The following is a 14,394-nucleotide window of genomic DNA, read 5'->3' on the forward strand; positions in this document are numbered from 1 at the left end:
ACAGAGCACTGGTGGGGGAAAGCACATAGTACAATGACACCGGACACATTATGTGTGTCTATTTGGGGGACTGCCACTGAAAACAGCAGCACCATACTTCTTGTAAGGTGTAGTCTCTCCACATCTGGTATGAACGGCAGGTTACAAATGTAATAAAGAGTTTCAAAGAAAAGTTTGGAGAGAGGAAGGTGGCAACTTCAGGGTCCATTTTGATCCACCACTCCCTCTTCTGCCTTTCCTCTCCTCCTCACCTCATCTGATCCTTTGAACCTCTGTTGTGGCTTGCATCAATCTTCTGGTGGAGGAGTGAAGTAAACACACATAAGGGCACAAGAACCATCTGATTCAGAACAGGAGTGTTCAGGGAGAAGAGCACTCTGTGTGCTGAGAGACTTTGACAGGGGAATTAACTTGGGAGTGCTCGATATCTCTATGGTAGTTTTGTTGACAGTCCAAGTTAAAAGACACCCAGTGAAATAGTTAAGCAAATCCAGAAAAAATGATACACTTTATTGTGTTCCACTTGAGTTGTGAATACATTTATGCAAATTCTTTTTTAGCTGGCTTCTGCAAGAATATCTAAAACCATGCAATTTATTTAAACAAGGTCTGATGGAATTAACTAACTCCGTTTCAGTTGTGACAGAAATCAGTGGAAGACACAGAAAGAGAATCACCCTGCACAAGCAACCCGGGCTTTATTTGTAAAACGACTCTTCCATCTGAAAGCCTGTGAAGGCGATTTCACCACAGCAAAACAGCTGCCCACCCAAATATGCAGTCACAATGAGCCACAGAGAGTTGTTGTAAGTTATCTTTACTTCACAGTCTTGAGCAAATCAAAAGTCAGCCTTGCATTCAGAAGACCCACTTCACATCCATAAGGTATCGATAGAACTTCCCCAAAATACAATTCTTTAAATAATCATTTCTTTACATCACTGCAGTTTAAATAGCAATTCTAGAAAAAAGTCAGTGCATTAGATGGGAAAGGGGCGTGCACACGCATTAACATCACTTGTCAGCTAGAAAGCATTTGAAAATTCAAACTAAGGACTCCAGAAATGGACTTTTGTCTATCTGGGGCATCACACATCTAGTATCTCAGCAAGCTTCATTAGTACAGGGTGTTTTTTGAGCTCCTGCAGGAAACACCTTTCCCACTATTCAAAAAAGCACACAAACTAAATTTGATTCCTGCAGAAACTCAAGATTCTCATCCACTTGGCTGTCACTCAATTTTGCAGCATAGTGCGGTAACTGCAATAAATGCAAATAGGGACATTTTAAAGACTAAACAAGTTCGCACTTCCACCCCCTGGCATAAATCACAAGGTCAGGAATGTTATTCAAAACGAAACAGACAGCTAAGTCAGGGGAGCACAAATCAAGCACTGCAGAGGCATGCAGTTAAGCCACCCTACTTTGCCCTAATTTTGGCCACAGATACTACCTGTGTTTTTCCTTGGGACATCTCTGCAGCAACGACAACAGGAAGCAGTTGGCATCCCTTGCTAAGTGGAACAGTGTCGCAATGTGCACAAAGCTGGAGTTAACTAGGGTGGTCTCAAACACTGCCGGATACCCAGGATCAAAGCAATTGTGAACAGATGCCCAAGGTTTTCTGCATGGGCTCAGTTAGTTAGCATTTGAGAGAGCCATGATTTGAAGCACTTCCTCTGCGTCACAGATTACAGGGGAAGAGGGAAGATTTTTGTACAAATCAGATTCTGATTTTATTCTGGTGTAAGTCACAAGTGATGCTAATGAAACAGATTTCTGGTAACACATGCATGCTGGGTCATACAGCTCTGTCAGCATATACCAAATTCCAAATATTCCCGTAAATGGGTTTCTGAGATCTTTGGAAGTCTGCTATGCTCCGTGCATCAAAGGGCTACTGCTATTCAAAACCAATTGCTAATATTCTGCCTCAGAAAGGAAACCGAAGATGCAGAAAACTCCAAGAGACTTTTCTTATTTCCCCATCTGTCAGTTTAGACATCATCTAAGTTATCCCCAGTCCAGAAGGTGATCTTTCTCTGCCTCTCTGAGTTGAATTAAATTGGCTTTTGAGCATCAGCAATCAAAGGGGAAATGCTTAGCCTCAGATTATGACATGCTCAGAATGCTAGGGATAAAAAACATACAAATAAAATCAAACAAAACTAATTAAATAAATAGATCAAAATACAAGCCATCTTCTTCCCTAGAAATGCTTTCAGCTGCTAAGATGAAATTAGTGTTTAGGTAACTGATCAAACCGCATGGTCAAATAAATTACCAATTTTACCATAGAGGTATGATGTTTTACTGCCAGAACTTTGCAGCCAATGTTTTGTTGTTGTTGTTGTTGTTGTTGCTGTATGAAAGAAAAGGACCAAGATGCATAAGTGACTCAACAGGAATGTTCAAAATTAAAAGACGATGCGTACATTCCACCATACATGCATCTTGCGGAAGAAATGGCAGAAGAGTCCAGTGTCCAAATAGAACCAGATGATCTTGTCAAGAGATCAGTGCACTTCCTTGGTCACAACAGAATGGGGGTTCATGCAACTAAGGATTGTCTAGTAGATCACAAAGTTGATTTTCTTCCGAAGTGTCACCACGAAAGAGCTGGTCAACACAGTCAGAGTGTCAACACCTATCTAATTCAATAGCTGTTGGTTAAGTTTTCGGTTTAAGTGGTCTTTGTTCAGGAAGGAACATTCTCCAGGACAGTTGAAAGATGGGATGGGAGAGGAAGAACAAAACTCTTTCTCCATTATATCATCAACATGGAGAAAGAACCATACAGAAGAAAACAATATATTTTTAGTTCTATATGTGACAATCCAGGAAAATGTTAGATCTCTTTTCTAATGCCGCACGTATCTACCACTGCTGTTTGTGGGAGTTACGTGTACAAGAGGGAGGTTAAATGGTCCTTACCATTGTCATATCCCTAATCAACATTTAGCCAAATGGCAAAAATGAAACAGTGTATGGTGGCTGTTTACTGGGTTTTCTTGTCTTCTGGAGGAAAGTAAGGAGGAGGAGGAGGCTGGTCCTAAAATGAGAGAGAGGGGGAGAGATTGTGTGAATTAACTTCAGTTCATTACCTCATAAACAATGCCAACCATGAAGGAGCAATCCAATTTACTACTTCAGAGCACTCAAATATGTAAATCAAGGTTGGTGAACCTGTGATCTGAGGGCTGTATGTGGCCAAATTTTATTAGGATGCAGGGGGGTGGAGCTGAAACAGACTGCACAAAAGGAGGAAGAGCAGGGAGCCCCCTGTAAGCCCTCTGGCAACAGCAATCTGTCTCTCCCCTGGTACTCGCTTTTGGCTGTAGCTCCATTCACCACTGGCACATGCCCCCCCCGAAGTTTCCCAGCCCTGAAGTAAATAAATATTGTTAGGCTTGCGAACTCCAAAACAACCTCTGCTCTACAATAAATTCACTAAGGAGTGCTATGAAGACTGCATGAAGAGTACTATTCAAGTGATTAACGAGTTATGAGAATATGTGAAACATCTTCTTGAATTTACATGGACATTTCTTGTATTGAACTAAAGAACCTTTGCCAACCTAGCACCTTCCAGGTGGTGCTGGACTACTGTATCAGCCCCAGCCAGGATTAATAGTTATTGGTCAAGAGTGATGCGAGTTGCCGTCTAAAACTGCTGGAGAAGGCTGCCCTACGGTGGGAAACAAGTCCTGCTCTTTTTTTGCCACCAGAATCTATTTCACAAAATCCTCAATGCATCCCTTGCCCTCTCCTGCTCTTTGACTGCTGCACCCACATTAATTTGTCTTATTTACCAACAGTACAATATGGCTGGAAGAGATGACGAGAGCAAGATGGAATACTATGTGCCCAATCTTCCCTTCCTTTCTAAGACTGCATTGACATGCAGGGCAAGGTGCAAAGCGTACCATTGGCATGTAGACGTTGTGTGGGTTGCCTGGGTTGTAATAAGCACTTGCAGCAGCTTCTGCAGCCTTGGCTTCAGCTGGAAGAAAATCATCATGGTTAGGTAGGATCAGCATTTGCAATTGCAGCATCTCAGGTGAGGCTCCCTGCCTGCTGACATCAGTCAGGCACCTTCACTTCCTCTTTTCAGTGCCTGATAAATACATTTTTTGTTTAGATAAGCGTAGCCATCTATATAGAATGCTGGTGCTTGTTTAATCTGTTTTTAGTTTGCCATTCATTGGTTTTTATTTGTTGATGTTTTAAAATATTTGTTTTTAACTGCTCTAACTTATCATCTTATTGTTTGGTTCTTTTTATAAACTGCTTTTTTTTTTGTAAATTACCGATCGCAAAGCATCAAAGTCAGACCCACTGTAGGAATCTGCTGAAAGATCTGTGATTGTATAACAGGAGTTCTGTCCTAAGAGCCAAACGAGAAATCTGTGACAGATTCCAGTTTGGAAAGTTGAATCATTGCCAAACAGCTGCAAAGTGGCAGAAGGAGGGTGCAATTTGAAGTAGAGGAGTGGCAGGCCAGAAGTGCAGTGCTAAATTCTTCCCCCAACAACCTTGTTTCCCAGCCTGGATTCTGAAGCATTTGTCAGGAGATGGAAGTGTTGGTGGAGGAGGAGGGAGAAAGGGGGATTACAGGGATGAACACAGTGGGAAAGAAAAGGTTTAAGTAACTGCCTCCCACCTGTCACTGTAAACTAAGCGCTCTCTGCCATTTTGCAACTCTTCAGTGGTGACACAGATCTGCATCTATTTCAGCCCTCAAAAATTCCTACAAAACCTTCTCTCTCTGTGTGTAGTTCTTGTTTAATCTGTATTACACAGTGACACCAAATAAGCAAAGCTAGTGCTGTTATTATAGCCATGTTATTCTATGTCGTTGCTATGGTAAACAAAGTTCAACCCTTGCCTGGCTCGTCTGATGGAGCAGCTGCTGTGTTTTTATCCCTTTCCTGATGACCCAAAATGTAGAAGAAAACCTCTATTTTCCCTTATTGCATTAATTGCATTTGCAAAGTTGGCAGCGAGGAAACAATCATTTCTTTGTAAACAGATTGTGCTAGCTCTGGAGTTAGAACATGATGTTTAACATGAAACCTCAACTGTACCATTTTTAGAAAGATGCCCTTTAAAGTTTTGCTCTCCAAAACACCCCCCCCCCTTTAGGAAGTTTGCAAGGAGAAGCTAAATAAACATTATTCAGGCTGTTTTAAAGTCTAGTGAATCCTGCTGAATCCAGGCTTGAAGGCCCTTTACAGATATGTCACTGTTCAGAGGATATGTGATGCAGCCATCCTGGCACCTCTCTTACCTGCTGGAGTCGAAGGAAGGTCTGGACCACTGACAGGCGGTTCCATGGGCCCTGGATAGGGAGGGGGAGGAAGCTGCATGTATCCCATGGCTTCATCCATTGGGGGACCAGGATACAATTCTGCTCCAAGGAAGAATAAAGTGTTTGCAGAGAGAGTTTTGTAATGCATCACTAAACCATATACCTTCTGGCTGATACAATATATTTTAAAACAATGTCTATATTATTAAAAACAGGGAATCTTAGAGGAAGAGCCTGTCAGATTCAACCCTGTCACCAGCAAACCATTTTTCTGTATTGTGCCTGGCAAGTTATGGCAGATAAAATGCGAAGTTCAAAGTTACTTCACACCATGATGACTACCTTATGCCATGATAACTATCTCATGGCATCTGAAGACACTCATCATTATGGAAAGTACTAGGAATAGGCTGAGTTTTCTGTGGGAACTCTGTAGTTATTAAAAGTAAGTGCTTTCAAGCAAAACAAAAGTGGCCCACATTTAACAAGGGAGTAGCCAGAAATCAAGACAAAGCAAATGAGCTCTATTCTTTTCTCTCATTTTCAATTTTTTTTTTTAAAAAAAATAATTTAACTAGATTTTCCCTCTCCCACTTTCAATACTCACCCGGAGGTGGTGGAGGATATGGATACCCCGGGGGAGTAGGGTATATCCCATTGGCAGCAAGTGGTGGGAAGGTATAGCCCCCATTCGGCATGTATGAGTAACCATAAGCTCCATTGGGGACCTCACCCCTTGAGGCTGCAAAACAAAGGAAAGGAAATTAGATCAGTGTCAGTTTCAAAAACACTTCAGCCAAAAACACTATAGGGCACCAACTTCAACAAATTTGAAACTCGCTATTATAATGTAAAAAAATCTGCAGTGGGTGAGAGGAATAAATTAAACGGCTTGCCATATCTTACAACACCACCATGAAATCTTAATGAGTTTGGAGCACGCGCTGTACAAAGATCTTAGTTGGCATGAGGAGTCTGGTGCAGTAGGAAAAGAGGAAATATTCAGCAATGTAAATTGTCTGGCCTGATGCCTAGTGTTCATGCACCCCTCAGGTGGGGATGGAGGGAAAGATGACAAGAAGAAATGCTTTACTGAGCAAATAAGCCAAGGAAGGAGACCCAGCTCCCATAACTATCAGCCATTTGGAATTATTGGGAAGCAGCAGGAGCGGCTGACTGAAAAAGATGTTGAGGAAAAAGGCAGCAGTGCATATTAGGGAGTTGGAAGGACCTTGGACTGTCCTTTGATAACCAGCGTGTATAAGGAACAACAGGTCATAATGGCAATGAGCTAGGGTGGAGGAGAGAAATCCTGTTTGAAGGGCTAGGTCAGGTGTGAAAGCATCTATTGTGCCTGCCTAGTGCCACACATAATAGAGTGTCTCTGAGATGCTGAATACCAAGAGTGGCTTTGTTTTTTGCAAATAGGGTCAATGAAAAGCTGCAACTTTGCTGTTGTTTAGTCGTGTCCGACTCTTCGTGACCCCATGGACCAGAGCACGCCAGGCACTCCTGCCTTCCACTGCCTCCCGCAGTTTGGTCAAACTCATGTTGGTAGCTTCGAGAACACTGTCCAACCATCTCGTCCTCTATTTCACTATGGCTTTCACTTTACTGATTCTGTAGCTACAATAGCTGTTATTTTCTCTCCTAGTAGGAGGAGCTTTCAAAGCAAGCTATTCAATCGAAGTACTGTCAAAGTTCAATTTTACCCCAAACCCTTAGAATTTCTCAAATAACTTAAATCACTCAGCTATATTTTAATTTCTCTCTCTCTGCCTTTCTCTCCAACACACACACACGCACACTCCTTCTTTTCAGCAAAATATATTCAGACTATATTTAGCGGAACTGGCTTCTTTTACCAAAAAACAGTGAGTACCTTGAGATGCTACTTGCAGCATACGTTGTCCAAATTCAATGGCACCTCCTGCGGAGAACGTCATTTTGAAAGTTGTGGATCCTTCCCAACCTCCTAGGGAAAAGGGGAAATAAACTGTAAGAATGGAATGGGAGTATCTGTTATCAAGCTGTTCTATAAAGCAAGTGTTATTCAGTATCCAAACATGAAGATTTGTTTCTCTTTAATTTGCCTTGAGACAAAGTAATGCACTTCTCTGATGTGAAGAGTTGATATTCTTTTGTATATGAAAGAATGGCTTGTAATATTTGTTTTTATCAAGCTGGAAATTTGCTGGTAATAAAAATGGTTTAAAAGCAAAAACCACCCATCTCTGATTTATGTAATTTATCATAAAAGTAGAGTTGCAATTTTCTGGATGCAAAACGTAACTTGGCTTTTATCTTATCTTAGGTCCTTAAGACGGTTGCAAGCTGAGTGGAGTCAAAAGACTGAAAGGTACATGAATCTGAAACACATCCCTTAGAATGTGGTTAAAGGACAACAAAGGACAACAAAATTCTGTCTGCCAACCTTAAATATCAACAAGATTAGATTTATTCTGAGTCAGCAAGGGCAAATTCAATTTGCTAAAAAGACTCTACAACTCCCCTCACTAGCTAGCCACAGATCAGTCTGGAATTATAATCATTTGACAAGAAATTAAATGGGAAGTATATCATAAGGCTCACAAAAGATCCCTTTGCTTAAAGAAATAAAATTAATGATAAGAGAACTTCCCATTTTAGAAACAAACAGAGTATATCATCCAGGCCACTGCTGACAATACACTACATGTGACTAAGTGTCTATTAAACTTGAGACACAAGTATGTGTGGAGGCAATATATTCATAAAAGGGAACAGTTCTGGGGAAGTGTCTTTAGAATTGCCGCCTTTTAATACATTGTAAGAATGACAGAAGTCAGAGTGGGATGGAAGATTGCTAATCTAACTTTTGGCAAAAGCCTCTCTCATACTGTACAGAAGCAAATGCTGCTCAAGTGCTTTTTAGTGAATTAAGTTTGAGGTTTGAAATGAAGAAATAGAGTTACACAGACAAAAGAGATAAGGCTACAGCCAAGATAAAGTTATAGCTCAATTGCCTTTCTTAAATCCTGTGGGACCTGGACTGCTGTTCATTGTGAGCCATTTAAGGATGCTAAATAGATAAAATAATTTGGCTGATTTAGTTTTATTATCTGCAAAGTGGAGCATGAGCTCATTTTTTCCTGTGACATCCTGCTTCATTAGAAGTACAAAGGTAGAGAAGGAATGGGACAAAATTTTCCTTACAGTTTTGTTGCCAAAAAAGAGTTTTGACACACTGAATTTTGAACTTTTCCGACGTACCTAGTTGAGCTCAACTGCTTGCAAGTAAAGTTAGAAACCATTTCTGCAAAGGTAATCCCAACTCTCTCTAAAGACCTAACTGGACAGATTAAAATAATCAATACTGCAGTTCTGGCATGTACTTCTGTTGTTGTTTAGTCGTTTAGTCGTGTCCAGCTCTTCGTGACCCCATGGACCAGAGCACGCCAGGCATTTCTGCCTTCCACTGCCTCCCGCAGTTTGGTCAAACGGCATGTACGTCTAGAAATGCAATATTTGGTTTTTCATAGAAGTAATATTTTTGGCAAGGACTAGGATAAAGAATGACGAGAACAGGACAGGAAGAAATGTGTGGGTTCAGTGAATTCTTTACAGGAAGTTCTGAAGGCCGAAGGGAGGGGGTCTCCCATACAATTATCCACTCTCTTAACACTGCAACTTGGGGTCCTCTAATAAAAGGCACTGGGCTAACAGAAGGTTCAGGACGCATGCATATTCAGTATCTTTTGACACAAAGCATGACTACTCTTAAGGATTTTACTAGCAGAAGATACTGTAGTGGCTCCCCAAGCGCACAAAGTTTTTAAAACAGATTTAGAAAAATCCATAGCTAAAAATATAAACCAACATGTTTAAACTGGTGCAGAATCATCAGATTCTGGAGCATCTGACAGGCCAGTGGTGAAGATGAATGCTGGAATAAATGCTGTTTCATCAGATCCAGCACTGCAATTCTTACGCTCTTAAGAGAAGTTTGTTGCTGGTAATAAAGCTGTCATGTGGTCCATAAGAATCCAAATTCTTTGCTAGTTCTTCACTTTCTAATTCAAGTCAGAAACTGAATGCATCACCAAACACAATGGCTTTGGTATGATACCCACCTCCTGCCTCTGCTTTCACTTCCCCCTTGATGTAATTTGCTCCAAAAACTGGCTGTTTAATCTCACATTCTTTCATCAAATAAAAGGGCATCATGAAAGACTGCATTGCATCTTTTCCTTTAGACACAAAGATAACCTGCAGGCAAAAAGAATACATCTCCTTTAAAAGGTACATTTAGCATCAGAATAAAAAGCCATCTTACTGTTAGAAGCTAAAATCTGAAAAACTAAAGTGGGCTTTCAAAATGAAGAATTTCACAGGTCATGTATTCATTAGAACAATAGCCAAGCCATTCATTCAACTGATACTACTGATGCAGCAATGCATTTCAGAAACACACATAAGCTGTCATTGTTGCTCACCTCTTTCCAGAAACTTTCATAGCACACCCCCCCCCCCAAGAAGGTTAATGGATTTATTACGTGAACAAGCGTAGCCCTGGAAAAATCCACCTCTCACGGTACTTCCAAGTAACAGGAGCCACTCACCCTCCCCACCCTGGGACCATGTGGAAAAGGGCAAATAAGAAATTGAATTTATTACCATCATCATAACTATCATATCTCCTCCTCTCCATCCAACCCTCCTACTTCTTTGCATCAATATGCTTGGCTTCACAAGTAAAGATATTTCAGATAGCTAGCTGGGATTCAAAACGTCAATTCATCATGGAGCTTCAGAGGAAAACAAGCACTGAAGAATCATGTGGTCTGTTTCTATAGTCTTCACTCTTCATATTAGAATTTTACATACCAAATACATGTTTGCCAACTTACTCGATATGGGGTCATGAAGACACTGCCTTTCTTGGTCCCTTTGAATGCATCCGGCATGTGTTCCATATCATGGAATGTCATTTCAATGTGATCGTAGGTCATCAAGATGCTATACACACACAAAAAGAGGTGTTTGGTACACGGATTCACTCTTTAGTAATGATTTCTCTATAGGTTAGATAACGTGGAGTTTGACAAATTTCAGATCATCACCCAGCCTCATTCACCAAGTGAAACCCATATGCAATGTGTCCATGTTACTAAACACATGTACAAACATGCTGATTGTCTGTTGGGTTGAACAAAAAGAAATAGGAGAGTGAACACAAAACTAACACAAAATTTAATTAGCTAAAGAGGCATAGCAACAGCAAAGCTGGTATCTTTGACTCATATTCAGCTGTTCAGATTGAACACAGGAGGGCTAAATGTGCACAGGAGCCCTCATTGGTACATGTACTGGCCCCACAGCCAATGTACTCAGCACATTGGATGTACCCCCCCTTCCACGCCAAAAATAATCATATGAAGGGGGCATCTAACCATGTTCAGCTGAATGTGGTTAAGAGCTACCACACAATCAGGAATCCTGTACAATCAGGATTCCTGATCTCACAGAGGCTTCTAACTGCAGTCAGCTGAACAAACAAATGCCCACTTCAAACCTTTACACTAAAAAGTTTGGGGGGGGGTGTGCACCTGGCATGCAGAGAATGTGGGAGGCAGAGTCAGCACACATCCATTATTCTATACATATTTAGCTCTCCAGTGATCAGGCTGAACTCCTGAACAGGGCCATGACACTGCCAGAACTATTCAACTTGCAATGGCAACTTTTGTTCACTCCATATTTTACATGTCCCAACAGGCAATATCTTATCAAGAAGGGCCTACATACAGTGTGGGAATTCCACACGGCTTTTTGTGGTGGTGGTGATTTTATGAGCCATTTCAGTGTACAGTGGTACCAAGGGTTACATATGCTTCAGGTTACATACGCTTCAGGTTACAGACTCCGCTAACCCAGAAGTAGTACCTCGGGTTAAGAACTTTGCTTCAGGATGAGAACAGAAATTGTGCTCCGGCGGCACGGCAGCAGCAGGAGGCCCCATTAGCTAAAGTGGTGCTTCAGGTTAAGAACAGTTTCAGGTTAAGAATAGACCTCCAGAACGAATTAAGTACTTAACCCGAGGTACCACTGAATCCAGTTTATGCAATATGAACACAAAGATCACTTCAAGTCCCACCGGACCCCTACTCATCTACTGTTAGGAAACACTGTGACTATATAGTTTGAAAGAGGGGAGGTACTGTCATTAGCATTGTCTAACATTGTAGGAACCTGTGAAACTGATGATGGTGTATAAACTGCTCTGCAATGTTCAGTTAATAAATCATATAATAAGGCTCTATGCAGGTGAATTTTCACCATCTCATTTCTGCTCTTCCAATGATGCTCCTGTTCCATCCCTCCATTGTCTTTGGCCACCACCATCTGCAGCACATTTATATACCCTGCAACAAACTCTGCCAACTGTTTCAGGAAGAAAAACATACACAGAGGAAATTGTTGATATACCCATGTGTGTGTGCTGCCATCTCCAGGGTGCAGTGCTGCTTTTCATCCATATTTGTGCTGTGCCAGGCAGTTGCTGCCCCACAGCATTTTGCTACAAATACAGGGAGCAGCAGGAGGTGGAAGGAAAATAATAGTGAGGAGAGGATAGTGGAAAACACCTCCTTGAAAATGTATTTGCAATACTGTACAGTACAAAGATGGCATCTGTAAGCCTTCCAGTTGCTAGTTTCACTTGTAGATGTAATCCCTTTATACTATGACTTAATAATTTAAACCTCAGGGTTTCTAAAGAATAGATTCATTCCTACAGCAGAAGTGTATGAAGCACCAAATGTGATAGCTCCTTCTGCAGTATTCCCATTACATAAACTGGTACTAGCAAGAGGCAACAGCAACCTTGGAATTTAATTTCCTACTGTGGAAGATTAGAGCTCAGCATTAATTACTTCCACGCCTGGAGAAGATGAGCAAAGGCTGTGAAATCTTATCTACAGACATGACCAAGTTGTGAAATCCGATATGAGTAGTAACCAAGACACTTAATTACAAAAGGGCAGAACAAAAAACGTGAGAGTGGTAGAGGGTAGCTTCTTCTGCCAGATGCCCATGAACTCACAGGTAATGTCAACTTTCTAAACAACCAAATATTATGAAACTGCATATTCTCGTGTTCCTGCCCTCCAGCATCCTGGATCCACTACCTGGCTGTGGATACCAACTACTCATTGGTCCCATTTGCACTATGCATTTAAAGCACTACATCACTTTAAAAAGTCCCGACTTCCTCCAAAAAATCCTGGGAACTGTAATTTGTTAAGCTGCTGAAAGTTGTTAGGAGACCTTTATTCCTCTCACACAGCTACAATTCTCAGAGTGGTTTAGCAGTCAATCCCAATTAGAAGGGAACCTGAATCTTAGAGAGAAACAACTGCAAACCCTCAACTGCGAAACCTCGGAAGGAACATTAATGAACTTGTGAAAATAGAGGGGGGAAAGTGTTGTCTCTCCTTCCTTCAAAATGCTAAAGGCTCAGGACAGCGAGATTAAGTTGTGGCGTGTTCAAAATAGACAAGAGGAAATATTATTTCACATAACACATGGTTAATTGACAGCAAGGATGAGGATGCTACGGCCCTCCAAACGTTGACAAGACTCCCAACTCCCAGCAGTCCCAGTCTGGGACAATGGAAGTTTAAGTCCAACAGAATTTCTAGAGGTTCCCCTACCCCAGCTTACAGAAAGAGTCACCACAAATCACTGGGAGCAAAAATGCTTTCAAAACACCATCCTAGACTCCACTGATTTACAGATTTGTGTCAAGGGTGGAAGCTCAGTACTCAGGCACTGTAGCAGACCTCCAACTAGCAGGTATGCTTTGGAGCAGAGACAAAACACATCGGGTTAGCGAGCTTCCCAAGGACCCCTCGCTGCCCTAGTTTATGTATTAGTCCTCCCCCCCCCCCACTCGTCCAAAGGGTTGGGGAACAGTTGCAAACTTCTTCCTTTAATCCAGAGAGCAGCAGTAAAGGTGCCGATGCCTGAATCCCCCAACAGGATTCAGGGTTTTAATACAGTATTTCCAGAAAAAGGAAGAAAAGACGGACGGGCCGAGCGAAATGGGAAGGTAAACATTTGCTGCCCCGCCCCTGGGCGGGGCGACCCCCATCAGACGCAGCGCTATACACGGCATATATATATATATATATATATATACACACACACACACACACACACGGTGGTACCTCAGGTTACGTACTTAATTCGTTCCGGAGGTCCGTACTTAACCTGAAACTGTTCTTAACCTGAAGCACCACTTTAGCTAATGGGGCCTCCGGCTGCTGCCGCGCCGCGATTTCTGTTCTCATCCTGAAGCAAAGTTCTTAACCCGAGGTACTATTTCTGGGTTAGCGGAGTCTGTAACCTGAAGCGTATGTAACCTGAGGTACCACTGTACACACACACATATATATATATACACACACAACGTAGTAAGGGAACAGAAGCGGCCAAGTGCCGTCCACACACACACACACAGCTGCCGCACCCGCTCACCTTTCGCTGTTATTGACAATGACACCGCCCCCCTCGGAATGGTTCCTGTTCAGCGCCATGGCCGCCAAGCAGCTGAGGGACCCCCTGATGCACACGCTCCCGCCGGCCTCCGCAGAACGATGTTGGGAAGAAAGCGCTGCGCAGGCTCTGCTCACGGCTTCCGGCGTAGCCGCGCTCCGGGAACCGCAGAGACCGGAAGAGGGCGGGAGGAAATGGAGCATGATGGGAAATGTAGTTCGGCGCTGGACCGTCTCCTGCTGCTCCAACCTTCCCTTTTTTTGCGGGAAATCCCCTTATTTCAGCGCCGTTTCCCGCTGCTATCCCTGATTGTTAGATATCCCATAGACTGTCTCCGGGACAGGTGAGGCTGCTGATCCCTTATTTTCAAATCTGAAAGTTGACAGCTATGCTGCTGCCGCCGTTTGAGAATAAGAATAAAAAAAAAACTTACGCAAAGAGAGAGAGAGAGAAGGCATGTACTTTTGTAAACCAAGAAAATCTTTAATAAAAATATTTTTTTTAAAAAAAAAAAGAATAAAAAAGACTTGATGCTAGTCTCATGG

The 14,394-nt window shown here is 42.1% G+C and overlaps 1 protein-coding gene across 1 annotated transcript; it reads right to left on the minus strand.

Annotated features, from left to right (window-relative positions):
- Positions 1 to 489: 489 nt before the first annotated feature.
- Positions 490 to 13,991, minus strand: WBP2 (WW domain binding protein 2). The gene is made up of 8 exons (XM_081850912.1): positions 13,832 to 13,991; positions 10,201 to 10,309; positions 9,424 to 9,559; positions 7,194 to 7,286; positions 5,919 to 6,053; positions 5,291 to 5,410; positions 3,927 to 4,003; positions 490 to 3,052 (listed from the first exon to the last, which is right to left on the minus strand). Exons 1-8 carry the CDS (start codon positions 13,888 to 13,890, stop codon positions 2,999 to 3,001), a joined length of 783 nt encoding a protein of 260 aa, XP_081707038.1. The 5' UTR covers positions 13,891 to 13,991; the 3' UTR covers positions 490 to 2,998.
- Between the last annotated feature and the right edge of the window lie 403 nt (positions 13,992 to 14,394).

This window comes from Podarcis erhardii, assembly GCF_964252035.2.
Source record: "Podarcis erhardii genome assembly, chromosome: 2".
Classification (NCBI taxonomy): domain Eukaryota; kingdom Metazoa; phylum Chordata; class Lepidosauria; order Squamata; family Lacertidae; genus Podarcis; species Podarcis erhardii.

Bases quoted from the DNA above. Each gene is read 5' to 3' on its own strand.
- WBP2 (XM_081850912.1), bottom strand. From the start codon at position 13,890: ATGGCGCTGAACAGGAACCATTCCGAGGGGGGCGGTGTCATTGTCAAT. The intron at 7,287-9,423 runs GTGGGTATCATA...CCTTTTCCCTAG, and splicing joins AGTGAAAGCAGAGGCAGGAG to GAGGTTGGGAAGGATCCACA. The intron at 4,004-5,290 runs GTAAGAGAGGTG...ATTTTCTTCCAG, and splicing joins CCTTCCTTCGACTCCAGCAG to CTGAAGCCAAGGCTGCAGAA.